General features: G+C 39.9%; 1 protein-coding gene across 1 annotated transcript; it reads right to left on the reverse strand.

The window, feature by feature from the left end:
- Positions 1 to 2,150: 2,150 nt before the first annotated feature.
- LOC138879287 (kinetochore protein SLK19-like) lies at positions 2,151 to 21,176 on the reverse strand. Its single transcript, XM_070158893.1, has 5 exons — positions 21,123 to 21,176; positions 20,669 to 20,992; positions 20,405 to 20,548; positions 2,411 to 2,539; positions 2,151 to 2,291 (listed from the first exon to the last, which is right to left on the reverse strand). The coding sequence occupies exons 1-5, from the start codon at positions 21,174 to 21,176 to the stop codon at positions 2,151 to 2,153; spliced, it is 792 nt and encodes a 263-aa protein (XP_070014994.1).
- Positions 21,177 to 27,328: the final 6,152 nt, after the last annotated feature.

The following is a 27,328-nucleotide window of genomic DNA, read 5'->3' on the forward strand; positions in this document are numbered from 1 at the left end:
TCTACTCGCAATCCTGTCTGATAATTTAATTTAGTCCAACAAATCAACCTCATTACACCTAGTTCATTTTTTAAACTTGTATTATTAAGTATTAAGCGTTTTTTTAAACAAGTTCTTTCAAATTGCCTCACCCTCATTAGATATCATGCCTATCGGTATTAAAGGAGTCTATTTCAAAATCAGTTTGTTTTCTGCATTAACATAGACACCAGTATTCTTCATATAGGCAATCCTTAGGGCATTTTCAACAATTGCATTTCTATGAAACTATCTCTGTCGCTTAACGTTTCTGATTCTAACAAGCTTTTTTAAAAGAGTCCCTAGGCAACTACTAGGGTATAATTTTTGAGTCTAAAAAAAGGTTTTGGCTGGTTCTGCATATTCACTTGGATATCCTGCTTTAGGAAATTGTCTAATAAAGACATTAACTGTGTTTGAGTCATGCTGCTTGTGTATTTGTTTGAGGAGGAAACTCTGAGCCTCTTAATTGCTCCCATTATTTGAAAGTCCTAAATGTTTTGACTGTCGCCTTAGAATTTTTGCCTTTCTAAATCTTAGGGGTATGTCTAGAACTAACTATAGGTAGAGGTCCTAACTCCCTCCGGGACCATTAAGAAGGTACGGGTAGCAGCACGCAATAGAAACCATTGACCAAACACTCACTTTGCATGACCAATAAGGAGATGGGAAGGATAGACATGGGATATGATGACTACGCGTTAATGTCATGTGTAGCCCCTCATTGAGGAGTGTTTACCGGACATTGCATGGGGTGATCCTATAGGATAACCAACCTAGGACCCCTCCTTACCCAAATCTTCTCTTTATTTAAATCTTTGTTTTACAACTTGTCCAAACCTTTATCTTGTTACTTGAGTTATCTAACGTGCTTTACTTGCAATTTATTTGATTCAACTATTTATATGGACTAATTTGTGAATATAAGTTCGGCTGGGACCTACAGTTGTGGACCAAGAGGGGTGCCTAACACCTTCCCCTCGAGGTTACTTCGAGCTCTTACCCTAATCTCTGGTAATGCAAACCAACCCAAGAGTTAATCGCTCTAGGTGCCCTAACGTACCATAATCCGTTAGGTGGCGACTCTTCCAATACCCAATTCCAAAAAGGAAATGAGTCATTACACCCCATGAATGTCGAAACTCGAACCTCTTCCCCCGTCAAAAAAGGGAAGGGAAAAAAGGGCACGATACGTAAGAGCCATTGTCACCAGCTTACACTAAAAAGTCGCTTCAACCCAAAATGTAAGAGCCATTGTCGCCAGCTTACATTAAAAGTTTGCTTCGACCCAAAGTGTGAGAGCCATTGTCACCAACTTACATTAAAAGACCTATCGGCCTAAGGCATAAGAGCCATTGTTACCAGCCCACATATACTAAAAGGTCGCACCAACCAAAAGCGTAAGAGCCACTGTTGCCAGCCTAAAATTCATCCATTCAAAGGTCAAATAAGCTCGAGTCGATGTCTGACTCGGGGACTGAGCCCAAAATAGGTGGCCTAAGTATGCCTAAATGTGAAAGTACATAAGAGCCTAGGGTCAATACTATGAGCCCCGGGGCCACATCACTATTCTAAGGATTCCTACCAATGCAAAAACTAGCTCACCTGGTCGAAATCGAGACAGAAAAAGATATGAAAGGAGTAAAGCCACAAGGTTTTCTTTTATACACATGTGCGAAAAAGTGAAATATCTGTCTACAAAACATGCTTCGAAAATGCTACATAGAGATGGCAAAATCTATACCTCCCCGGGGGGCTACGGCCTTCTGGACTCATCTTCGCTTTCTTCGGCATCGGGAAAAAGCAACCGAGCATCACACTCGTCCGCCCTTGCTAGCGCCAATTTATCCGAGAGGGCGAAGCCCCTAACATAGATCTCTTCGAGGGCCTTTCTTTGAGATTTGCAGTAAGCATATTCTTCAACCCTCCCTTCACGATTGTGGATCCTTCTTAGCTCAACTTGAGCATCGACAACATCCTTTGAATAGATCAACATCTCCCGGTCAGCCTTAGTCTGGCTCATCGTAGCTTCTGCGGGCATCGACGATCTCAGCCCTTACTTTTGAAAGCTCGGACTCGAGCTTTGCAATCATTTCTGTCTGAACTAAAGCATTATCACGATCTAGGCGAAGTTAGGCTTCAAAATCCAGAACTTTGGCGAGAGCATCCTTCCCTACTACAACCTGAGCCTCCGCCCAAGTTTTCAATTCATCATGCTTACGCCTGGCCCGACCAACTTCATCTTGAAGGCGTTCTAGGGCCTCCGTCTTTTTCTGTGACTAAAATAAACTATGTATTAGCCCCAGAAGCCAGGAGGCGGAATACACACTCACCCGAGATAGAAAACTACCTGCTCCTTTAGGTGGTTTTCCTAATTCAGGCTCCGGCTTGCCTCATACTGCAAATGTACCAACTCAAATTCTTTTTCATCATAAAGGAGCCTTAGGGACCTCTCCTCATCCAGAGCTTTCCGTAGCCTGGCTTCATAACAAAGTAGCTTGGACTTAAGCTTGTCGAATGTCTGTAAAAGAAAACTCAATGTGGAAGGGGAGGTGCAAAGCTCGAAAAACCAGTGTCGAAACTCACAACAAAGTGAAGCCGCTGGGCGTCCTCGAAGGTCGTACGCACAAATGCCAATCCAGTCCCTTTTGGCCCTGAAGGAGCCTGCTCCAATCGAAGCACAGTCGCTTAGTGTGTGCGACCACGGGTTTCCAGTATCTCCCAAAATGCTATCAACGGGAGAAGAAGGTGACATCAACGGGGAAAACCTCTTTCCAGAACTGGGAGTCGCGGACACTACAGGCTCGGATGATGTTTCCGCTCCAAAACCCCAGTCTTTCTCCCTCTTACTTTGAGCGCCATCGCCTTATGAAAGCACCTTTCATTCATTGTTACCGTTCTTCAACCCAAAAGTCGGCAACCCTTCCCCCTCTCCGGAGGAGCACGGCCCCAGATACAAGTATCTGTATACATGACATATATCTACAAGACTGCAAGAATACATAATATCATAAAGGTCGGGACAAGATCGCACCATACCAATCAATACATTTACTAATCATACTGACCAAAGAATCAACTTCGAAGCAAATGGAGCATACCAACACCTTTTACTGAGCTGACAGCCAACTTAGAGGACTCTCGACCTGTCTATCAGGACCTGTGGGTATAAAACGCATCGTCCCCAGGTAAAAGGGACATCAGTACAAATAATGTACGGAGTATGTAAGGCACCTAAATAAGTACATAAAAGACATGGAAGAAATATAGAGTAAATGACTCAACCTGTAAGTTTGGATAACTCTGTAAATCATAAAATCTTATAATGTCATACATATGCGTATGAATGTCATGTCGTGCATAGGTACATGTGTTCATAATTTCATCCAGCCTCTGAGGGCATCCCATCATTTTATCTCGGCCACTGTGAGCAAAATCGTCAACGTATACCAGCTGATCAGGTGGTGGTGCGTATATAACGCCATAACCTTTTACCATAACTCATATAAATATATATACATATAGAGAAAATACATAAAATGCCCATCAAACTTGTTCGGAAAAATCATTTACACACCTTAACTTTACGGGCGACCTATGTCCCCTCTATTCTTGTTTGGGATGAATTTAATATCCCATTGGTAACACATAGTCAGTCTTGTGGTAGGATGTATAGTACACGCGTACCACGTTTCAAAAGCTCCTTTATTTTTTTTCCACTTTTTTCGTTACTTTTTTTTAACTCTTTTTTTCCGTGTCATCTTTATCTCCACCTACACCATCATGGAAGATCCAACACTTTCAGCTTTAAAAAGTAGGGGAAAATTCCTCATCAAAAAAATGAAGACGGCAAATCCCAAAATTTTCAGTCAGTTAAAATTCCTCAAGCTTCGGCAAAATGTATGTCCAAACAGGCCAGACTACATTATTTATTCAATTCTTTCAATGAAATATTACAAGAAATAAATTAGAAAGATAGGATTTTTGTGTAAATAATTTTTCCGGACAAGTTTAATGGGTAACTTATGTATTTTCTCATACATATATACACGTATATAACACCGTTTGAGTCATGGGTCAATGTACATATATAAATGCATGAAATGCATAAGAAATAAATGATAAGATTTTCTTGGAATGCCATAAAACTCAATATGCCTTTCGGATAAACTTTATCAAATACGTATTTTTCTGAGACCCATGAACAAACGATAGAATAATAAGACTTATGGGAGGATAAGAACATACACATCTCTAGCATTTCTATGAATAGAGTAATTTATGGAAGTTGTGCATTTGCTCGTTTCGTTCATGTCATATAGATTTTGCCAAAAGAAAGAAGGGATAGCCTTAACATACCTTAACTCCGTTGAGTCCTTAATACCTTATATATTATTCTTCAAACAACTTAACTCAATCTACCACAGTATAAGGAAATTCAAAATTAATGATGAGTAAAGGCTAAGTCCGTAACTTAAACTAGTAGCTTGTTTACGTAAATTTGGCAGCATCTCCCCTATAACAAGGTCGTCCTCCAATACCATATACCAACAACAGCAAGAATACACTAATACAAACATGTATGCATCATGTCCGAACTTATCTCCATCATAATACACCACAAAACAGCCTACACACCCAAATCACTTCTTACATAAAACGACAACCAAAGTAGTGTCCAGCAACCAAAAAAATGTAACGACGAACGACCAGCCAAACACCCTGCCATTATGTGGTGTTTATACACACTCTTTATCCTCCTAAACTCCATAAAAATAGTAGCAACATAGACAATCCAATAGCAACACGAAACACCCACAAAACAGTCCCATAATTTAACAACTCAAAATTGATTTTTCGATTTACTAAAATATGTTTTGACTTGTCTTTTATTTCAAATTGAGAAACACAACCAATAGTAAATAATTAAGACTCTTATCCTATAAACCATCCATCAATTCAACTTAAAAATAAGTTCACAACTAGCTAACAGTGATGCAACAACAAACAACATGCCACTTATTCGAAACTCGCTAAGTCTAGTCTTTATGGACGAGTTACAACTCGCAGGCATAGATAATGGAAGGAGAAGCATAAACTCACCTTGGACTGAGTAGAACCACGAAACTTAGACCTTCTCCATCGAGAATTAGGCTCCCAACACAGCTACACGAAGGAGAAAGAGAAACTAGTAAGTTGTCCAGGGTTTTTAGTACTAGAATCACATCGTAGCATCCGTAATAACCTAGGGTTTGTGTGAGATTTTCGTGGAGGAGGTGCAGGGGTGCAATCTGATTTTTTTCTGAGAAATAAGTGAATGAAATGAGTTAATATGTCCTCAAAATACCCCTCTTGGCCGACTTTAGGGTTTTTAATTGTGGCCTCTCCTTTTGGCAAGTAGGTGATGCATCTACTTGTCACCTACCATTTTGCGCAGTCTCGCAAAAATGTATATTTATCTCTACTCAAATGTTGTATCAATGAATGGTTTAATCCATTGGAAACTAAACTCATAGATCTTCAATTTGGTAGGTAGATCATACCATAATTCTAAGTACATTGGGAGAAATGCTCTGCTACATTTGACCTAATTTTCACTATATTTATGAATGTAACTTGTGATGACCTTTTTCAGCTTTTGTTTCACAACTTGCTTGACTTCAAGACATGACACACGACTACCATATGACTAAAATAACTCATAACATAATCTACTTATAAGGTTAAGCAACCTAGTCTCACCCCAAAAGTACATATTATAACATTCCCAACTTATCGACTTTTGACAAAACTTATTTTCTTCAATTCATTTAGCTTCGAAACCTTCAAACCCTCTTAGTACTTGGTATTAATGGTCTTAAATATTTGTAACCTCCATTATAAAATAATTAACTTACTTTATGTATTTTCAAAGTTGATCTCATTTCTGAGCTTATATCAATTGACTTACGGATAGTTTAACGTACAAAAACATGGGGTGTAACAAATATGAAGTTATCCTCTGCATGCGTGGCTCCATATTTAGCTAAACTGTCTACAAAACAATTTTGCTCTCTGTAGATATGCTGGATAAGAGGCCTACCCAGCTATAGAAGTAACAACCTACAATCATTAATAATGTTAGTATGATGCATAGTAAGTGTTTGGAACATACTGATGAGTTGTTACGCATCTGTTTCAATGGCAATGGGAGTGATATGCAATTGTACAGTAATTTTCATCCCATTAGTAGTACAAGGAATTTTGTCTGGACGCTTGTACCCAGGTTTGATTGTCCTGCAAAACCCATAATCCAACGGCCTTGGTGGTTACTTAAAACTCCACCAATGCCATATTATTTATGGAAAGATGAGGCAGACCCATCTATGTTTAGTTTATAGTGGTTTGCAGCTGGAGGATGCCATTTAATATAAAGAGGTGTGACATGATTTTTTTTAGATTGTTATTTGCTAAGAAATAATATTCTGCTGCTATAGTGATTAGTAAGTGAATATTTAAAGGAATTCTTTTATTTTCTAATATATGTTTATTCCTTATAATCCATAAATGCCATAGTGCAAAAGGTAGTAATGCTTTGTTTTTTATTGAGAGATTTTGTATTCCCAAATTTCCTTGCTCTAATGATTGTGTTACAGTATTCCACTTAATAAGATGCAATTTTTTCTTTTGAGGAGTTGTACCCCATAGAAAATTTCGTTGATAAAGAGCAAGATATGATAGTATAGAGTTAGGTATTGTAATATATTGCATGAGGTGATTTGGTAGTTGGTATAGGGTAGAATGAATTAGTGTTGTCCTACCTGCTTTGGATAAAAAATTTATCTTCCAACCCGCTAGTTTATTTTTGAAATTATATAGTAAGAATTGGTAATCCCTTTTTGAAGGAGATTTTCTAAAGATAGATAATCTTAAATATCTTCCAAAGGTTTTCCTTCCTTCATTTGAAAGAGTTGGAGAACTAATGTTCTGGTAAATATTGAGCAATTTTTTTAGAAGAATATATTTAATTTTTGGAAGTTTATAGTTTGGCCTGAGTGATTGGTAAAATGGGTAATAGTATCAATAATTGATTCGAATATGGTTGGAGTAATTTTTGTTGTTAGAATATTATCATCAGCAAAAACTAAATGAGATAGGTGAGGTCCCCGTTTAGCAAGGGAGATTGGTTGCCAAGCATTATAATCAACTACTGTGTTGATTGTGCGCGAGATCATTTCAAGATAAAGGATCAACAGATATGGCGATAATGGGTCTCCTTGTTGTAGGCCTCTGGTAGGTGTGAAATATTCAGATGGGTTTTCATTAATAATACTATCAGTAGATGTAATTGTGATACAAGACATAATTAGTTGAATAAAAGTTAGAGGAAAATTTTGGGTAACGAGAGTTTGATATATGAAAGACCATTCCAATTTATCAAATGCTTTTTCAACATCCAATTTAATGGCATATTAGAATTTTTACCCTTCATTTTTTGAAATCTAGTAATTATTTCCTGAACAATAAGAGCATTATCTACTACTCTTCTATTTTTTGGAAACTATATTGAGTAGGATTAATAAGATGTTCCAGAATTGGTTTGAGCCGAATAACAAATATTTTTGTAATAAGCTTATAAATTGTATTGCATAGACTGATAGGTCGATATTGGAAAATAGAAGAAGCGTGTTTATGTTTAGGGATTAGGAAAATAAGAGTATTGTTGATGTTAGGGTTTAACTTGTGATCAAGGAAAACCTTATGGCAAAAGTATTTGACTGAATTTCCAATGATGTGCCAATATTTTTGATAAAAGAAAGGGTGTAATTCATCTGGACCTCGAGCCTTGAATAGTTTGAAATAATGTAAGGCGTTGATGATTTCATGATCTTGTAGTGGTTGAGTTAATGAAATTTGTTCATGTAGAGTTAGAATGTTAGAAGGTTGGATTGAATGATGTCTATTGGAACAAATTTTTTATGTTGTAAAGAGAGATTGATAGTAATTGATAATATTTATTTTAATGACTTGTGGGTTAGTGAGCCAGTTGCCCCCTTGATCTTGTAAAGCAGTTATACGATTATGTCTTCTACGATTTAAAGTGGAGAGGTGGAAAAAATTTGTGTTTTTTCATCTCCATCATTTAACCAGTTAATACGGGACATTAGTTTCCAAAAATCCTCCTCAAGTTTGAGAAAAAGATTAAAATCAGTCTGTAATTGATGTTCCAAATTAGGTAAAAAGGTGCTAGTAGGATAGTTTGTTGAAGATTTAATACCTCCTAAATGAGCCAATATTTTTTTCTTACGTTTAAAATATTTTTAAAAGTGGATTTATTCCATTCTTGTACAATGTCTGTGAACTTTTCAATTGCTGGGAGTAACTGTAAATTATTATTCCAAGCTTGTTGAACTAAGGAAGGGAAAGTAAGGTGTGTAGCCTAGATAGTTTCAAAGCGAATTGTTTTTTTCGAGGTAAAGGGCAGTGTTGTAGTTGTAATAAGAGGGGATAATGATCGGAATGTGTACGTGGGAGGTGTGTGACAAGTGCATCAGGGTAATGCCTAATCCAGTAATAATTTGTTAGGAAATGATCAATACGTTCTAGAATATTATGATGATTATAACGACCATTTGTCCAAGTATAACGGCTACCTTTATAACCTAAATCAGTAAGGTTGCAATAATTTATACAATCTATGAACTTATTAGACCGTGAATTGTTAATCTTTTGGCCTTTAAATTTCCCATTAGCATGAGTTATGTCATTAAAATCCCCTCCTATAATCCAAGGACCCTTGTAATTATCATACATATATATAAGATTATCCCAAAGAATATGTCTATTACTTAAATCATTACTAGCATAAATTGCAGTAAATAACCACTTAGTAGTGGGGTGTACCTAAATGTTGTAGTGTATTTCTTGTCGTGTGGTTGCCACTGGTTCTACTGTAAGCACATCACAATGACATAAAATGACTATACCTCTCGATTGGCCTATAGCAGCCTCCTCAAGTATACCAGTGAAATTAAATTCCTCCTCCAGGTTTTGATGATCTTGACAGTGGATTTTCAGTAGCACAACAAAAGAAGGATGATTGTAGTCAAGGAGGGATCAAAAGTTACGTCAATAATCAGCAGACTGAGCTCCTATACAATTCCATATAATGAAATTCATATGATTATCACTGGGGTGAGCAGTGCGCTGCTCCGTGTGTTCCTCATGGTGGTGGTGTTCTCCTCTGGATGCAAACATAGTGTTGGCATTAGAAGCATTGCATATTTTCCCACGTCTAGATTTGTGGTGGGCCTAATGTGAAATGATGTTGTGATTAGATTTGGAGGACAACGTATGTAAATTTTTCTTCTGTATTCCTCTTTTTGGACAAAGACCTTGATTCCATCTAGTCATGCATGTACCGGTCGTGTCTCCCTATTGTAAAGTACTGTTGCTTTGAGTTCTTCCTGGAAAGTTCCGTTTTGTGTGACTTGATTGGGAAGGTTTAGTGGAGATTGTGGTGGTGAGGGAAGTGGAGGTGTAAGAGGTGCCAATAATGGAGTGTGTGTCTGTGGGACTGAGTATGGTTATATGTATGGTGTTACATGAATTAGGGTAGGAGGTGGATAAAAAGGCAGTGGAAGAAGATTTGGGTGGAGATGAGTGGGATCCCATATTGGTACTAGTAGATGTAGAGGATGGTATGGTGCAAGATAAGGGGTTTGCATCATAGACCAATGGTACCTTCCATATATTTTCGTCCCTAGGCTCATTCCCTCCGCTACTATTTGCGCAAGGTCCCTCGGATTGTTGGTAAGGATTGTCACTTCTTGGTGATTTACCTCCATTGTGAAGGTTAGAGCATGATTCTGGAGGCCTATCTCTAGCCAAGATGATGGTTTTGTCATTGCATGGGGTGTTTGAGCAGTATTTATTATTATGTTGGGTTACATGATGAGATGTGAAGGAGTGAGTGAGTACGGAGTTTGATGACGGTTGAGACAATCAATAGTCTACCTATTGGTAGTGTTGGAGTGACTGCGTAGATGATTGAAATTGTTTGGAAACATCTTTTTATTTGAAGGAGGTGATAAAGGATAATGAGTGATTTGTATAGGAATTGGGACTTGATTTAAAGAGGAAGATATATCAGCGGTTGAAGAGGACGGTGGAGTATTATGAATTGGAAAATATGTGTGAGATTGATGTAGAGTTTGTGAAGTGTTAGTAGTTGATATATCATCATTTAGTGTTTGCATGGAAGATGCAGTATTTTGGCGTGGTGAGGAGGGTAAACTGTCATTGGTAATAGAAGTGTTATGATTGTGTAGGTTTTGTACTAGGGCTTGTAGAGGTGCTGAATGGGATTGGGTTGAGTGTGGTGAGCGGTCTTGCATGTGGGTTGGGGTATCGTGTCTGTGTGCATGGGCTTGGATAGGTGTTGGAGTTAGTTGGTTTTTTGATTGGGCAGGAATAACTTGTTCTAATAGGGATTTATTAGTAATTAAAGGACTGACTTTATTAGGTGTTAAAAAATCATCCTTATTTAAATTAGAGATGTGGAAACTAGTATTAGGAAAAGATTCATTATTTAATAAAGTATCAAATTTATTATTATTTAAAACAGCTGATGTGGAACCTTTACTCATAATATTATTTTTGTAGGATTAGTGGTGTTAATGGACGGATTAGTGAACAATAGTTTGTTAGGGTTTTTTAACACATCTATTCAATTCATGTGCTTACCTAATAATGGAGAAGCTGGATAAGGGGAAACTGTCATGGATTGGTTGGAGTTTTGTTTGGTTGCGGTTGTTTTCATCATGGATTTCCTTGGAAATTGTACAAGCTTCCATTCGTTATTAGTTGGAGCGGGGAATTTCAAATAAGGAATGTCTGTAGGGTTTTGAGTTTGGGACTATTTCAACGGAGTGAATTCTAGGGGAGAGTTTTGTTGGAGTTTGTAAGAAAATGCCCTTTGGTTATGGCCAAGTCGACCACAGTTAATGCAGAGCATGTTTAATCCTTCGTAAAGGATAGTTTGGTTGTGGCTGCCTATAAAGAGATGAGTTTTTAACAGTTGATCCAAAGGTACCTCAACACAGAGTCTTGCATATCTTCCTCGTGTTGTATCTGAATGTCACAAAATTCTATAGGTAATTCTGGGAAACGCAACCATATGGCAGAGTATGTGATTTTTGCTTCGAAAGCCATAAATTTTGGTTCCCATTGACGGACGGAGATAAAATGGTTTAAAACAAACCAAGGTCCATCCTGCAAAGCATTGTCACAACCCGGATTTACCACCCTCGGGAGTCGTGATGGCGCCTACTAATGAGAGTTAGGCAAGACAACCCTTAACTACTTACTTCATTAATAAATTATTTTTTTGAACAAATTCAAGCGATAACATGAAAATAACGAAACTTTAAAAAATTAAGTGGAAGATAACGATGAAACATCTAAAATTAGCATCTATTACAACTTTTAAATTCACAAATACCCAAAATCTGGTGTCACAGACAGTCTAAGATTACTACATACAGTTTCTGAAGAAAATAACAATACATTATTTCTGAATAAAAGATAAAGGAAACAGAAAATAGGGATAGAGGAAGACGCCAGGGCCTGCGGACGCCTGCAGGTCTACCTTGGATCCGCGGGTGGACTGAAGGAAGCACTCCAACTACTGTCTGTAAGCTGCTCCTAGTTCTGCACACAGTGCATAGTGTAGTATCAACACAACCGACCCCATGTGCTGGTAAGTGCCTAGCCTAATCTCGGCGAAGTAGTGACGAGGCTAGGACCAAACTACCAAATAAACCTGAGCAGTTTAAATATATACAATGGAAAAGAAGTACAAAAATAACCAGTCAATGTGGGAAGGGAAAACATGTTGTGGGGGAGATAACAGTTCTGAATAGAAAGGCATCAAGTAAGAAAAGAAATAACATAACTCGAATATCAACAAGGAACAGAAATCAACAGTTTGCACGGCATCACCCTTCATGCTTTTACTCTCGTCCTCACCAAAAAAAAAATATATATAAGATGTGCATGGCATCACCCTTCGTACTTTTACTCTCTTTCCTCACCATGTAATCAACAAAATCGGCACGGAATGGTACATCGTGCGGCACAGCATCACCTTTCGTGCTTTACACTCTTTCCTCACAATCATGCACGGCATCACCCTTCGTGCTTTATACTCTTTCCTCACAAAACAAACAATACACGACTTCACCCTTCGTGGTTTAACACTCTTCCTCACCCAAACAACAATCATAAACAATGGGGCGAGGGAATAAACAAGATTGTAATAGGAATCGCGGCAAGGGAACAACATCAATAATATCAATATCCCGGCATGGGAGATAACCAATAAAGCAATAATATCCCGTCAAGGGAACAATTTAATAACTCTCTCTCTTTTTCACTTTTATTTCACAACTCAATTTACCACTAGCGCCAATGCTCCAAAGGGTTCAATCAACTCATTTACTTTCACAATTCGTAATATAACTTGAGCCAATGCTCCTCAATGTTCAAAAGTCACAATTACTTCCTCAACTTTTCACAACCAATAGAAATCACTTCTAAGGCATAGATTATTCAATAAAATCGTGAAAATCACATTATAATACTCACGGTCATATTAGACACCAATGTATAGATACTCGTCACCATGCCTATACGTCATACTCAACAATAATCTCGTAGCAAATAGGACTCGACTCCTAATCCCTCAAGCTAAGGTTAGACCAAACACTTAACTCGATGCCTCGAACACAACTCAAGTTTCAATTATAGCTTTACTCCTTAATTCATCCGCCAATTAGCTCGTATCTAGCCACAAGTTACTTAATTACATCAATAAACGCTAAATGAATCCATTTGAATGCATGAAAATGAGTTTTTCAAATTTTAACCAAAAAAGTCAAAATTGCCCCCGGGCACACGTGGTCAAAACCGGAGGTTCGAACCAAAACCCGATTACTCATTCCCCCATGAGCTCAAATATGTAATTTGTTTTGAAATCGGACCTCAAATCGAGGTCCAAATCCCCAATTTTTGAAAGACCTAGGTTTTGCCCCAAACACCCAATTTCCCCCATGAAAATCATTGATTTGAAGTTGAAATCATGTTAAAAGATGTTAATGATTGAAGAAAACTAGTTAAAAATGACTTACAATTGATTTGGAGAAGAAAGGTTATTTGAAAAATCGCCTCTTACATTTTTGGGGTTTTGAAAAATGAAAAATAACTGAAAATCCCGTCTAAATATACTATTCTCAGGTGCCCTGTGTGGACCGCACAAAATCAACCGCGGCCGCACAGGCCTCCCTGTGTTCTGCAGTGACAGGTCTTAGTATTTTGACCATACCTTTCTCTACTGATGTCCAAATTGTGATTTCTTTACTTTTTTGGAAACTAGATACGAAGGGCTACAACTTTTAATTTTGAATCAACTCAACATTTCTTGTAGATCAAAAGATATAAGCTTCCGAAGTTGGACCAGTGAACCTGTTCTTCACCGCGGACCGACACCAAAACTAGTGCGGCCGCACAAGCCCCTCCGCGGCCGCGGTCCATATCGTGCAGACCGCACTGACCTGTCAGAGGTCCTCCACCCCTTTGAGCCTGCAACAGCTCTGTTTTTAAGCCTAAGACACCCCGGAACCTACCCGAAACTCACTCGAGCCCTCGAAACTCCGAACCAAGTGTACACAAAACCTCAAAAATATCCTACGGACTTATTCGTGTAATCAAATCATCGAAATAACATCGTGAACATCAAATTAAATATCGAGATCAATGAAATTTTCTCAAAACTTCTTTAAACATCAATTTTGGCATTTAAGTCCGAATCACGTCAAATGATATCCATTTTTCACCAAATTTCATAGAAACATCTTAAATCATATATAAGACCTGTACCGGGCACCGAAACCAAAATACGGGCCCGATACCATCATGTTCTAAGCAAATTTCATTTCAAATTTCTTTAAACAATTTCAGAAAACAATTTTCTTTAAAAATTCATTTCTCGGGCTTGGGACCTCGGAATCCAATTTCGGGAATACGCTCAAGTCCCATATTTTCCTACAAACCCGCCGGGACCGTTAAATCACGGGTCTGTGTCCGTCTACCCAAAACATTGACCGAAGTCAAATTTATTTATTTTACAGTCAAAACTTATCATTTTTCACAGATTTCACATTTAAGCTTTCCGGCTACGCGCCCGAACTGTGGACACAAATTGAGGTAGTGCTAAGGGAGGTTTTTTTAAGTCCTCGAAATGTAGAATTTTATTGCAACACAAGTGATGACCTTTTGGGTTATCACAAGCATGAACCTTGTTTTCCTCCGTTTGGAATTTGAGAAGGAAAAAATCAGGGCCTAGATCTATTAGTGGAAGATTTTCAGTTGGTTTCCATTGTGCATAAATTTTTTGCCAAAGAAGTTCGTGTTCAACGTTTCGACCAAAAACCATGATAATAAAAACATGTTTCCATGGAGCATAAAATCTGGTTTTTTCTTCGAGTGATAGTGGAATGAAATTAGAAGGATCAGTAGGTGCCTCTATTTCATCGAGGATATCTAGGGTAGGGTTTAGTGAGTAAGTGTTGTTGGTATAGGATGGTGTACTATTGTAAGAGATAAGTGTGTTAAGGTAAGATTTATTAGTTAAATTTTCTGGTTGTGGTTGGGAAACAGGGGAATCTATATTCATGGTGCCGACAGTGATATCAGGTGGTTTGGGTGGTATAGAAGATGAAGGTTCATATGGTTGAGGGTTCATAGTGGAGAGGAATTTTGTAAGGAATTCAATATACTCATACTCTTGGTGGTAGAAATTCTAGTAAATGAGTTATTGGTTTGTTGTTGTTGATTTGAATTATTGTACGGTGGGATTGGGTTGCACGTCGCAACAAGAGGAATATGGGTGATATATTGAGGAGGAATAATGGTGAATTGATATTATATGGTGGGACCGGGTTGCACGCCGCAACATGAGGAATAAGGGTGATATATTGAGGAGGAATAAGGGTGAATTGGTATTATATGGTGGGATCGGGTTGTGCACCGCAACATATTATATTTATTGTTATGATATTGGTATTGTATGGTGGGATCGGGTTGCACACCGCAACAGGTGGAATAAGGGTGATATCTTGAGGAGCAATAATCGTAAATTGATATTATATGGTGGGATCGGGTTGTGCGCCGTAACATAACTTGTATTATGGTATCCCCTGTGTTACTGTATTGACTTTAGTTCCTTCGTGCAATACTTTGATAATTTGTATTTCTGGTTTTCACTGAGTTTTGAGGATCGATTTATTGTCATTGACTTATTTACTTGCCGTCATTTCCTAAGTTCATTTCTTAATACTATTGTTCTAGTGAATTAATTCTCAAAGTGAATTTACTACATTGAGTCATTTCCTCCTGCCCTGCTGAGTCGTTCGTAATATCGTGATTTAATAATGAAGGAATTAATATCTTACTTCCTTGTGTGCCTTTAATTTAGAACTCGCCGTATATTTTAGTATCTACTATTTCTAATAATCATTATATTTTATTTCAATTGCTTCCCTAGTTTAATATTCTTCACTTGTCCAAGGTTTTCTTCTATTTTATTTAAAAAGGAATGTTATTATGTTTTAACTTAGTAAATATTAAATGCAATAGCTATTCGATTTTAAATTTTATTCAAAAATGTTATTTCTTCACTCAAATGATTTAAAAAACAATAAAATGAAAATAACTTCCTCTTTCTCGATGGTTTCCTATTTGGTCTAGAAACTATAGATTTACTCTATAAAATATAGTTGGAACTTCTTGAACATTTTAATTAGTAGTTGATACGGATATGATGTATTGAGTAGCACGTGAATTTTGCCGTGTAAAGTGAAAGGGAAATATGTCAGCACAAGGTGCCATGTGTATTAAAGGTTTGGAAATTGTGATTATGATATGAGACTTCGAGGATTGGGATGGTCAGAACTATGTATGAGGAATGGTGCGGTTGGTTGAGTTAACATCGCTTTCCTTTTTTTGAGTACGTATTTACTTTTTTGTATCCCAACTATGTTGGTGTTAATTTACTTGGTTACTTCTCATTACCATCCATATTTTCCCTTATTGTTTGTACTGGTTGTAATTTGATTTGTTCCTGCTATTGACATTACTTTGTTATCTTTATCTTGTTAGTTGTATGTCATATCCTGTTTAGCTTATTAGACCAGTAGGTGTCTTGATTATTCCTCGTCACTACTCCACCGAGGTTAGTCTTGATACTTACTGGGAACCACTGTGGTGTGCTCATACTAGACTTCTAAAGATTTTTGTACAGATACAGGTATTCGATCGTTCATAGCTGTACGGATCGTTGCTGTAGAGACTCAAGGTAAACCTGTTGTTGCGTTTACAGGTCTCAGGGTCACCAACTATTGTACTTATTTCCATTGTTTCCTTTTGTTATGGAACAACGATGTATTCATTTTGTACAACTACTCCTAGAAAGGCTTATGACTGGTACTACCGGTTTTGGGATTATAAATTGTTTAGAGATTTCTATTTCGAAATTGTTCGAAGTTAGTAAATATTGTCGCTATTTCTATTAATATTAGGCTTACCTAGTCTTAGAGACTAGGTGCCATCACGACTCTTTCGGAGGGATTTTGGGCTATGATAATTCACCTCAAGGTCACTTTGGCTCAAGGTCGAGATTGGCTTAAATACTGGTTTGGTTTTACTTACATCCTTCATTTATACTCTAGATTTCTTGGTTATTAATTAGTATTGAACTAAATCACGTATCTTTAAAACCATAAATCAAGTTTAATTGTTACTCATATTTTCGAGGTAAACAGTTTGGCGCCCACCGTGGGGCTAAAGATAATAGTGATTATTTTAGTACTAATTCTGCTAACACACGTTATTTTCACAATTATTCTTGTCAAGAATTTCTTTTTTTAGGTTAAAACATGTCAAACTCACAAAACGCACTTGTACACGACAACGACTGTCTTGGATTTCATGGGTAAAATGAGAATGTAGCTGCTCCGGGAGCTAGTATACCATAGATTAACCCTGGAGAAGTGCCAAATGTGGAACCAGTCGATGTTAGTTCAAAAAATGCTTTAAATGCAGATTTAGGCGCAGACCCTAAGGGAAGTGTACGTAGGAAAGTCAAATCTGGTGGAACACAGGGTATAGGATATGAGGGAGTTAGCCTCCAAGTAATATTTGAGATGCTACAAGCTTAACAGATTTCCATTGCTCAACTTCAAAGTCATAATAAAACTCCAAGTGTGGTCAAGCCAGGGAACACTCGACGTACTGAGCCGATGCTAGATAGATCAAACGGTAATGGCTTGGGGACTGACCCAACGATTATGAAGATGATCGAGGAACTCACCAAGAGAATCAAGTCCGGGGAGAAAAGGATTGAGGATAATGACAAAAAAAGTGGAGACTAATAACTCACGTGTTGATAAAATACCGGTGGCACCCCCAGTTTTGAAAGGTTTGGATGCCAAAAAGTTCATACAAAAACCATTCCCTCCGAGTGCGGCTCAGAAGCCCATTGTTTGGTATCACAACTTTCCCCTCAAACTCTATCGCTTTGTTTGCTATGTTAGTGGACGCCTTTGTGAAAGCATATGCCGGGGCCATAAAGGTAGAAACGAGGAAATCAGACAGTTTTAAGATAAGATAGAGGAAATATGAGATATTAAGGGAGTTGGTATCCTGGTTTCAAATGGAGCGTGGAATTACCACCGGTCTCGGATGAATGGGTAGTACATGCTTTTATGCGGGGTTTGAACGAGCGGAGTTCGATCGCGTCTCGACAATTAAAGCAGAACCCGATCGAGTATCCAGCTGTGATGTGGTTAGACGTGCATAATCGTTACCAATTGAATATCATATACTAAGGAGTTTGTTAAAAAATGTGATGAGTGTCAAAGGTTTGCACCGATGATTCATCAGCCCGGATAACTACTTCACTCAGTTTTGTCCCCATGGCCTTTCTTGAAATAAGGAATGGATATTGTCGGCCCCCTACCAATGGCCCCAGGTAAGGCTAAGTTCATTTTGTTTATGGCTGATTACTTTTCTAAATGGATGGAAGCACAGGCCTTCAAGAAGGTCAGAGAAAAAGAAGTTATTGACTACATTTGGGACCATATCGTGGGTCAATTCGGGATACCTGCCCAAATTGTATGCGACAATGGCAAGCAATTCATCCGTCGTAGGGTAATAGAGTTCTTCAAAGCACACAAAATGAAAAGGATTTTTTTAATGCCATATTATCCGACCGGGAACGGACAGGCCGAGTCAACAAACAAAACCATCATTCAAAACTTAAAGAAGAGGTTGAAAGATGCAAAAGGAAAATGGAGAGAAGTTCCACCCGAGGTTGTTTGGGCGTATCGAACAACATCGAAGTCCAGCACGGGGGCGACCCTATTCATATTAGTATACAGCTCCAAGGCCTTAATTCCGGTCAAGGTCGGGGAACCCAGTGCCAGATTTTGACATGCATCGGAGGAGTCAAATCACGAGGCTATGAATACTAGCCTCGAACTATTAGATGAAAAAAGAGAAGCACCACTTGTTTGGATGGCGGTGCAGAAACAATGAATTGAGAGATATTATAATAGGAGGAGCAACTTTTGACACTTCAGGATAGGGGACTTAGTTCTACGGAAAGTCACCCTCAATACTCGAGACCTGAATGAAGGGAAACTAGGCCCGAATTAGGAAGGATCGTACCGAGTCATCGGAGTTGTCGGTAAAGGATCTTATAAACTTGGCACGATGGGAGGCGAACAACTGTCGAACAATTGGAATGTATCACTACTCAAACGATACTACTGCTAAAGTATGACTTTCTGTTTTTGTACATTTGAATTTAAAACTACTCATTACAAGTGTTCGATCGAAGACATTGATGGCACCTTTTTATATGAATACCTAAGGTTTTAAAGCACGCGTTGCACTTGTTTTTCCTTTAGATCGGATTTTGTCCCAAATGGGTTTTACCGACGAGGTTTTTAACAAGGCAACAACTATGTGCTACCTTAGGAGAACACAATAGTATCCAAAGCTTCTTTTTAATCAACCTTAAATACTGGGGGGCATAACCCTCAGAGGTTATATTTTCAAGGAAAATACCTCATTCCACAGTGGGCCTCGATAGGACAACTTTGTAATGGGCCAAACAGTCAGATGAACCAAGTCCATATAGAATAGTCGAGCCCCGAAGGAAAAACATATACGCACGTATCAATTATTCAAAGAAGCATTCTTTCTATATCAAAACACTTTGTGTGTCAAAGAAATTTGCTACTGTATGAACATCATACTTGTGATTTTGCAAGAAACAGCTCAAGGGCCAAAACCCAAATACACCTCGAATACTCGGGGACTATCATCGACAGTCAATGCATTCTAAGTCAACTAAACCTGAATTTTTAAGACCTCAAAGAGGCATACTGGGGGACTTACCTTTTGAACAAGTTCAAATGGTTATCGGGAAACAAGTCCAAGAGACATACCTGAAGGCTACAACCACATTAATGGCTACGACCATATTAAAAACATCGGCCATATAAAAAGGCTACAGCTAAAATAATTCGGCTTTGAGATGTCCGACTTCCGCCATAAGTTAAAGGCCTTCAAATACTTTGAAAAACTAGTTAAACTAGGCTACCCTCAGCAAAAGCAAATAGGGCTTTGATAAAATCAACCCTCAAAAAATTTAAATGCTTCAATAAAATCAGCCTTCAAAAAAAGCTTCAAGAGGTATTCAATCATCGTAACACAAACGGATTACAAATGAGGTTCCGATCGATCAAACCTTTGAAAAACCCAACGGGTACAAAAAAACATGCTAAGGCATAAAAAAATTTCACTAAGTCTTTTAGTTGAAAAGAGGGAAAAATTATAGCAATCTTAGAGGCTGAATCGGCCCAAATTAAAGAGCCTAAGGGCCGACCTAAAAGAGACTAAGGGACAATATAAAAGAGCTAAAGGGCTGAAGCATGTAGAGTTCGAGACCTCACTCTCACTCAACTCGGACTCAAGAGTCCGATCATCCCGAGCTCACAACAAATCGACTTAAGCTTAGCTCGAGGATTAACAAAAATGTTAAGAGGTATTATGTTAAAAGTTCAAAGATTGCCCATTGATCATTAAAAAAACTAAGGGTTTGTTCTATTCAGAATCCGAGCCAATGAAGTTATCAAAAAATTTCACAAAAGAAAGACGAAGCAAAATTTAATGCACATCGAAAATAAAGCAAGAAGAAAGGGAATTCCTTATATTCACATAGAGTATTGACAATATCCACAAAGGGCCTTACACCAAAACAAAACAAAGGAACCTAATCTACTTCGGGAACCACATCTTTGGAAGCCACATCCTCGGGAGTCGCATCTTCGAAAATCTCCTGCTCGGGGACTTCGTCCTCATCTCCTCCGCTCTTGGAGCCACTAGCGGAATCCTCGTCATTGGAGATCAAAGCGGAAGCCTCTTCCTCCAAAGTTTTTGTTTTTTCAATATCAGCTGAAAGGTCAAAGCCATGAGCGTGCACCTCCTCGAGAGTTTCTCTCCGGGACTATTGCCTGGCATGGTCGAGAGAACATGATAACTTAACGTCAGCCACAATAGAGATCTCATGTGCCTGAATGTTACTAGCTTTAGTGTCAGCTCGGTACGAGGACACAATTGCTTCTGCCTCAAATTTGGCCTTCACAAGCTCAGCGACTGATTTAGCTTCGAGCTCCTCGATTTTGCGGCTCCTGGCCAAGCTTTCCTCCTTTGTATTTTGAAGTTGTTGTTCGATTGATGTCAGTTGTTCCCAGAGTGTATCTTTCTTTGAGGCAAGTCGGTCTATGTGTTTCTTCCACCCTAGGGTCTCGACCTCGTTTATCATGACTTCTTTTCGAAGCTGCTCCACCAGCTCGCCCTTCTGCTGGGCCTGCAAAGTTGAAGTGTTAGTCACCAAACCAAATAAATGCGTAACAGACCCTCAGAGGATATATTACCTTTTCAATAAGCTCGGTCTATTCTTGACGAGCCTTCACTAACTCGACTCGGAGATCTCTGACCTCTCCCTCTTTCTGTACATAAAGGCGCTTAAGGACATCCCTCTCTTCCACCATCTTCTTGAGTTCGGGTTCTCATTGGCCAAGCTCGGCCTGAGATTTGGAAAATGCTTGTCGGTGAAGTGACACAGCCTTCACACAAAGAAATTGAGTTAGACTTAGAAAGATGAGAATTAAACTTGAGCGTAATTATAACGACAAAAACTTACTTGTTTGAGAAGCCTTTGGGCCTCATAAAAATGAGGCGTCAGGATCGGGACCATCTTCATTCCCCGCAAGGTACTCCCAAAAAATATCACCCCTTTCATGGCTCGTTCCCACATCAGGACTCCTCATGGCCCGGGCATCTTGGAATTACCCTTCGGAGAACACTGGGACTGGCAGCGACTCATCTACATTGATTATCCCAAGTGACTCACTTGGGATATTATTCTCTCTTTGGAGGGCCTCGAAATTAGGCTCTTTGAGCTTGCCCACCAAATGTCCCCTGGGACGAGATGCACTTTTTCCGCCTAATGGCTTGTGGATTTTTCTCGAGCTCCCCTCCAAAATTTCTTCAGTTCAAGATTTAACTGCATCGGCCACCATCGGTTCAGCGGCCTTCGAAGCATCAGTGCTTCCGCTTTTCGGAGCTACCAACATGCAGTCATCATCTTCTCCTTCCTAATCCTCATCCCTAAGGTGTTTGGCTGCCTCAGAAGATAGGGCCACGGGATCGGCCTTAGGCTTTCGAGCCTTACTTTTCTTTGGCTTCGGGAACTTGCAGGCGATCCTCTTTTTCTTTTGTTTTCCTTGGTGGGCTTTGGGATTTCTTCTTCATCGGGCAGGGGCGGTTGCATAGCAACGACGTCTTCGAGGCCTGTATAATGATAAAATGAGTATTTCAGTAATAAACATAAATATGTAACCAAGAGAACTCGCCATGGATTATAGCTTTCCATCGACCCTTGGCCAAGTCACGCCAACTGCGTTCCGCATACAAAGAAGTGGAGGCCAGTTTCCGAACCCAAAGTGCGAGGTCCGGAACCACTCTAGGAAACCAAGAAACAGCTGCATCATCAAAAAGGGATTAGATCGAGAAAAGGATGAGATCCAAAAAGAATAGGGAAAGCAGAATATTAAGTCACCATCAATAAATTTGTACTTACGTTTCATGTTCCATTATTCGGGGAATGGCATCCTCTCAGCAGGAATCAGATCGGAGGTCCTAATTCAGACAAACCGATTCATCCATCCTCGGTTCTTGTCCTCATCGGTGCTAGAGAAAAGAGATTTCGAGGATCAGCGCTGCAGCTTTATCAGACCACCTCGATAAAGGCGAGGGCTATATAGCCTGATCAGGTGGTCGAGGGTAAAAGGCATCTCCTCGACCAGGCCCGAGAAATATCTGATCAAATTGACGATGCGCAAGAAAAAAGGGTAGATCTAGCCAAGCGTCACATGGTATTGTTGGCAAAAATCAAGAATCACTGGGTATATGGAACCTACAACTGGATCTATGAGACCCACTGTAAATGGGTAGGTATACACGCTCAAGTACCCTACCTTATGGGTGGTGATGTCCTCTTCAGGGGAAGGGCTCACAACATCCTTATTCTCCTAGTTGGAATCCTTTTTCACTTGCTCAAGTGCAAATTTATTTATTAAGCAGATGTATCGAGACATGGGATCACATCACCCTGGTGTAGATGAAGGTTTATCGATTTTATAAATCGGAAGTTAGCTCGCACGGACAGGGAATGCACTCCTCAATACGAGGTGGCACCACCATTCTACCTTTGGCCAGATGAGGAAACCTTTTCTTTCTGAGGAATGGTTTTGGATGTTTTGGCCATTACTATTGAGAAATTCAAAGAAGAAGAGAGGTTGAAGTTGAAGCAAGTACAGGTTGGGGAAAGGATGAACTCAAGAAAAATGAAGAAGCTAGTAAGGGTTTGAGAAAGATTTGAGAAGTAAAGAATGTAAAAGTTGTAAAATTGGCCTATTTATAGTGGTCGCTTTAACGATTTGGGGAAGCCAATAGCTGATTTTCAGCGCCAACAATTAATGGCCTTGGGAACTATGCAGGCACGACCTTTCAGTCACTTCAGTTACTGACGTCACGAGATTGACATCATGATTGAGGCACCGGAGGATCAAGAACCAAATCATTTCTTATCATCTTACTGTAAAAAAATATGGCGACTTTCTGTATACGGTCAAAATCAGGTATGCCCGATTTTGTGGGCTCGAAGAGTCACTTAAAGCCTGAGTTCTGGATAGGTCGATTTCGAGGACGATGAACTGAGTCCGAGCCCGATGACATACTACAGGGCTCGAAGATTGAGTGCGCAGCGAGCACCGAAACTGAGTATGATAGACACCGAAATGATGTCGTTATGGGTTTGTTACAGAAGGACAAGATTCTTGCCACGTCCCCAAGATCATGGCATAAATTATGAAATTGATTTGTACGACCTAGTACGAATCCGTACTGGGTGGTTAGACAGTTGTACCAATAAGATTCTTTGTTGTAAATAGAAATGTACCTTATTTAGGGTTCCCCTCCTATATAAAGGGGACCCCAATCATTTGTAATGTTACGCGGTGCCTTCCTGAGATTCCTTGGAAGGGCAACGTAAGGCTAAGCAACTGATGTCAGTGCAGTTACTGTCCGCCAACTGAGGTCCCCTCTGTACGCTAGACGAGATTGTCAGTGTCGTACGGGAAAACCAATGTTATGAGCAATTGAGAGAATAGAAATGAGAATTGAGAATGAAAGAAATCTTGATTGCATTAATGAAAGCTATTATAGAAATTCAACACGGTGTCGAGGGGGAGAGACACTAGTACAGAGAAACGTTTGCCTTCTAAAAGGTTTTGAATGATTGATCACCCATAATAATTCTTTAAAAAATAAACCAAAGATACAAGACTAGACTTGATTAAGATAGAGAAACATAATGGAAGTACATGAAATAAAACTACTCTATATTTACAATGAAAAGGACTTAATTTTTTACAAGGAAAAAACAGGTCCATTGTCAGCTGAATTGTCCTTGGCATCACGGTCTGCGCGGATGACGTTGTCTGCGCGTGCGGTGCTGTTTGCATCTGCCTGCGGCTGGGCGCTGGCGAGGGATATCAGTGGGGCGATAGAGGCACATGCGCGCTTGTCAGTTGGTGCAGCCAAGACCATGGGGTCGTCTGTGGTGCTAGGCGTTGGGAGGCTTGCTAGGATGCCACGGGGCACGCCCAAGGGGTCTTGGGGCATGGCTGGAAAGCTGCCCATGACATTCTCCCCCACCTGAGTTGGCGATATCCTTGGCGCCTTAGTTGAAAGAAAATCATCAATTAGGCTGTTGTAGGCTTTGAGGTTTGTTCCCATCTCCCAAGTATTCTCCTCTGCATCACAGCCCTGCCATTTTACCAAGAACTCTTGGTGATCGTTCCTTGAGGCATGAATCACTCTATCATTAATGATAGCTTCAAAATGCCTTTTTTGGTTTAATTGTGGCCTTGAATACTGGGTATAGTGATATAGCTCCGTAAAGGATCCTCTGTGTCATCCCGAAAAGGTTTCAGGAGGCTGACATGGAAGACATGATTTATTTTCCACCAAGATGGGCTATCCACCCGGTATGCAACTTTCCCAATGTGCCTTTCAATGGACAAGGGTCCAATATATTTTTGCAATAGGCGAGGGTCATGGACCCCCGCAAGTAAGTACCGCTTTGGGATTTTGAACATCACTTTTTCTACTACTTGGTATTCAACAAAGCGATGATTTTGATCAGCATGCCTCATCATCCGATTTTGGGCTTTGACGAGATAGCTCCGCACTATCTCAAAATTTTGCTTCAATTCTTTTAATAAGCTAACAGCTCGAGGAGATTTTGACATGTCTGGTGCATTCACAGTGTGTGGGAGTAGCGGTTGATGTCTGGTAACAATTTCAAAAGCGCTTTTGTTTGTACTAGAGACCTTTTGTGAATTGAAAAACAGTTGATCGGCATCCATAAGCTTCACCCAATTCTTCTACGATTAGGTTACGAAGTGGCGGAGATATTCCTCCAACATACCATTGAACCGCTCCGTCAGGCCATTAGATTGCAGATGAAATCTTGAGTTGTGACTCAATTTTGACCCAAGGCACTAAAAGAGTTAGGTCCAAAAGTTGCTAGTGAAGCGTGAGTCGCGATCACTAACAATGTCATTGGGTAGGCGCCAATATTTGACAACATGAGAGAATAAGAGTTGAGCTATATCTTCTGCTGATATATATTATGGGGCTGCAATAAAGGTGGCATACTTGGAAAACCGATCCACCACAACCAAGATAGTTGTAAGATCTCCGATCTTAGGCGATCCGGTGATGAAATCCATGGAAATACTTCCCCAAGATCTCTTTGGGACAGCTAGTGGTTGCAAGAGTCCTGCTTGCCTTAAGCGGTCCAACTTGTCCTTCTGGAATACTAGACAAGTCTTCACATACTGAGCGACGTCATCGGCCATTTGAGGCCAATAATATACACGGCAAAGTAACTCCATGGTGCGTTCCTCACCGGGATGGTCGGCCCACAAAGTATCATGACATTCTGCCAGAAGAGTCCTTCGCAGATCTCCTCTGTTAGGAACGTAAAGTCAGTTCCCTTTCACTTTCAGAAAAGCATCTTCCATGTAGAATTGGCGAGTCTTGCCCTGTCCTACCAAATCAACCAAATACTATGTAGTAGGATCCTTGAGGAGTAGATTTTGTATCTGGTCCTTGATGGAGGTGGGTACTTCGCTCCCCCTTTGGGTGGCGAGTAGGCACACCAATGTTAGATCAACTCTTCAACTGAGTGCATCAACAACATGATTGGTCTTCCCACTCCGGTACTCCAGGTTGAAGTGGAATTCAGCTAGGAGTTCCTGCCACCTGGCCTGTCGACCATTCAGCTTTGGTTGGGTCATGAAATGGCTAACAACTATTTTATTTGTCTTGACAACGAATGGGGTTCCCAGCAGATAATGCCTCTAAAGGCGCAAGCAATGGATGACAGCCAATAATTCTTTCTTATGGGCGGCATAGCGTTGCTCTGCATCCTTCAGCTTCCAACTCTCGTGCGCTACAAGATGCCCTTATTGTAGTAATACCTCTCCATGAGCATAGTTGGATGCATCTATTTGTACCTCGAATGGCTTGGCCAAATCAGGGAGAGCCAAGACGGGGCTACTAAACATAGCCGCTTTTAATGTGTTGAAGGCCTCTGGGTCCCCAATCCCAAGACGTGACCTTCTTGAGGAGTTTTATCAATAGTACTGTGATAAGGGAGTAGTTTTTCACAAATTGCCGATAGAAATTGCATAGGTCAAGGAACGCCCTTAAGGCGTGGATATCCTTAGGCAGCGGCCAATCTGTGATTGACTAAATCTTTTGTTGGTCCATCTTGATCCGACCTTCCTCGATGACATGTCTGAGGAAGTCAATATTCTTTTGAGCAAAGGAGCACTTGGACTTTGCATATAGTTCGTGCTCCCAAAATCGGGCTATGGCCTTTCGTAAGTGCTCCAGGTGTTCTCCCAGTGTTTGGCTATATACCATAATGTCATCCAAGTAGACAACCATGAATTCGTCAATGTACTCTCGGAAGACTTGGTTCATCAGGGTGCAAAATGTAGTTAGGGCGTTAGTTAAGCCAAACGGCATAACCAGGAAGTCATACGACCCGTGTCTTGTCACACAGGTTGTCTTGTGTTCATTACCCTCTGCAATCCAAACTTGTCAATAACCTGTCTTCAGGTCTATCTTGGTGAACACTGTCGCACCACCCAGTCTATCGAACAAGTCTGCCATTAGCGAAATAGGGTACTTGTTTATAGTCTGATAGTCCACACAGAGTCGCAGGCTTCCATTATTTTTTTTTTGGAATAGCACTAGGGACTCGTATAGGGATTTGGAGGGCAGGATAATCCATGTCTAGCATTTCCGTCAATTGTCTCCGAAGCTCGGTCAGTTCGGGTTGTGACATTGTGTAAGGCGCTCGGGCGGGTGGCTTCGCGCCCGGCACCAACTCAATCTCATGGTCCATAGCGCGCCTAGGAGGCCGTCGCTTTGGCATTTCCTGTGGCATGACATCTTCAAACTCCAGTAGCAGCTCCTTCACAGGTGTGGGAATGGGACCCGATGAGCATTCTATATCTTCAATGCAGAGGGTTTCCAGGAACGTAGGTTCATGTCTTTTGAT

Source organism: Nicotiana sylvestris, chromosome 10 (assembly GCF_000393655.2).
Source record: "Nicotiana sylvestris chromosome 10, ASM39365v2, whole genome shotgun sequence".
Lineage (NCBI taxonomy): Eukaryota > Viridiplantae > Streptophyta > Magnoliopsida > Solanales > Solanaceae > Nicotiana > Nicotiana sylvestris.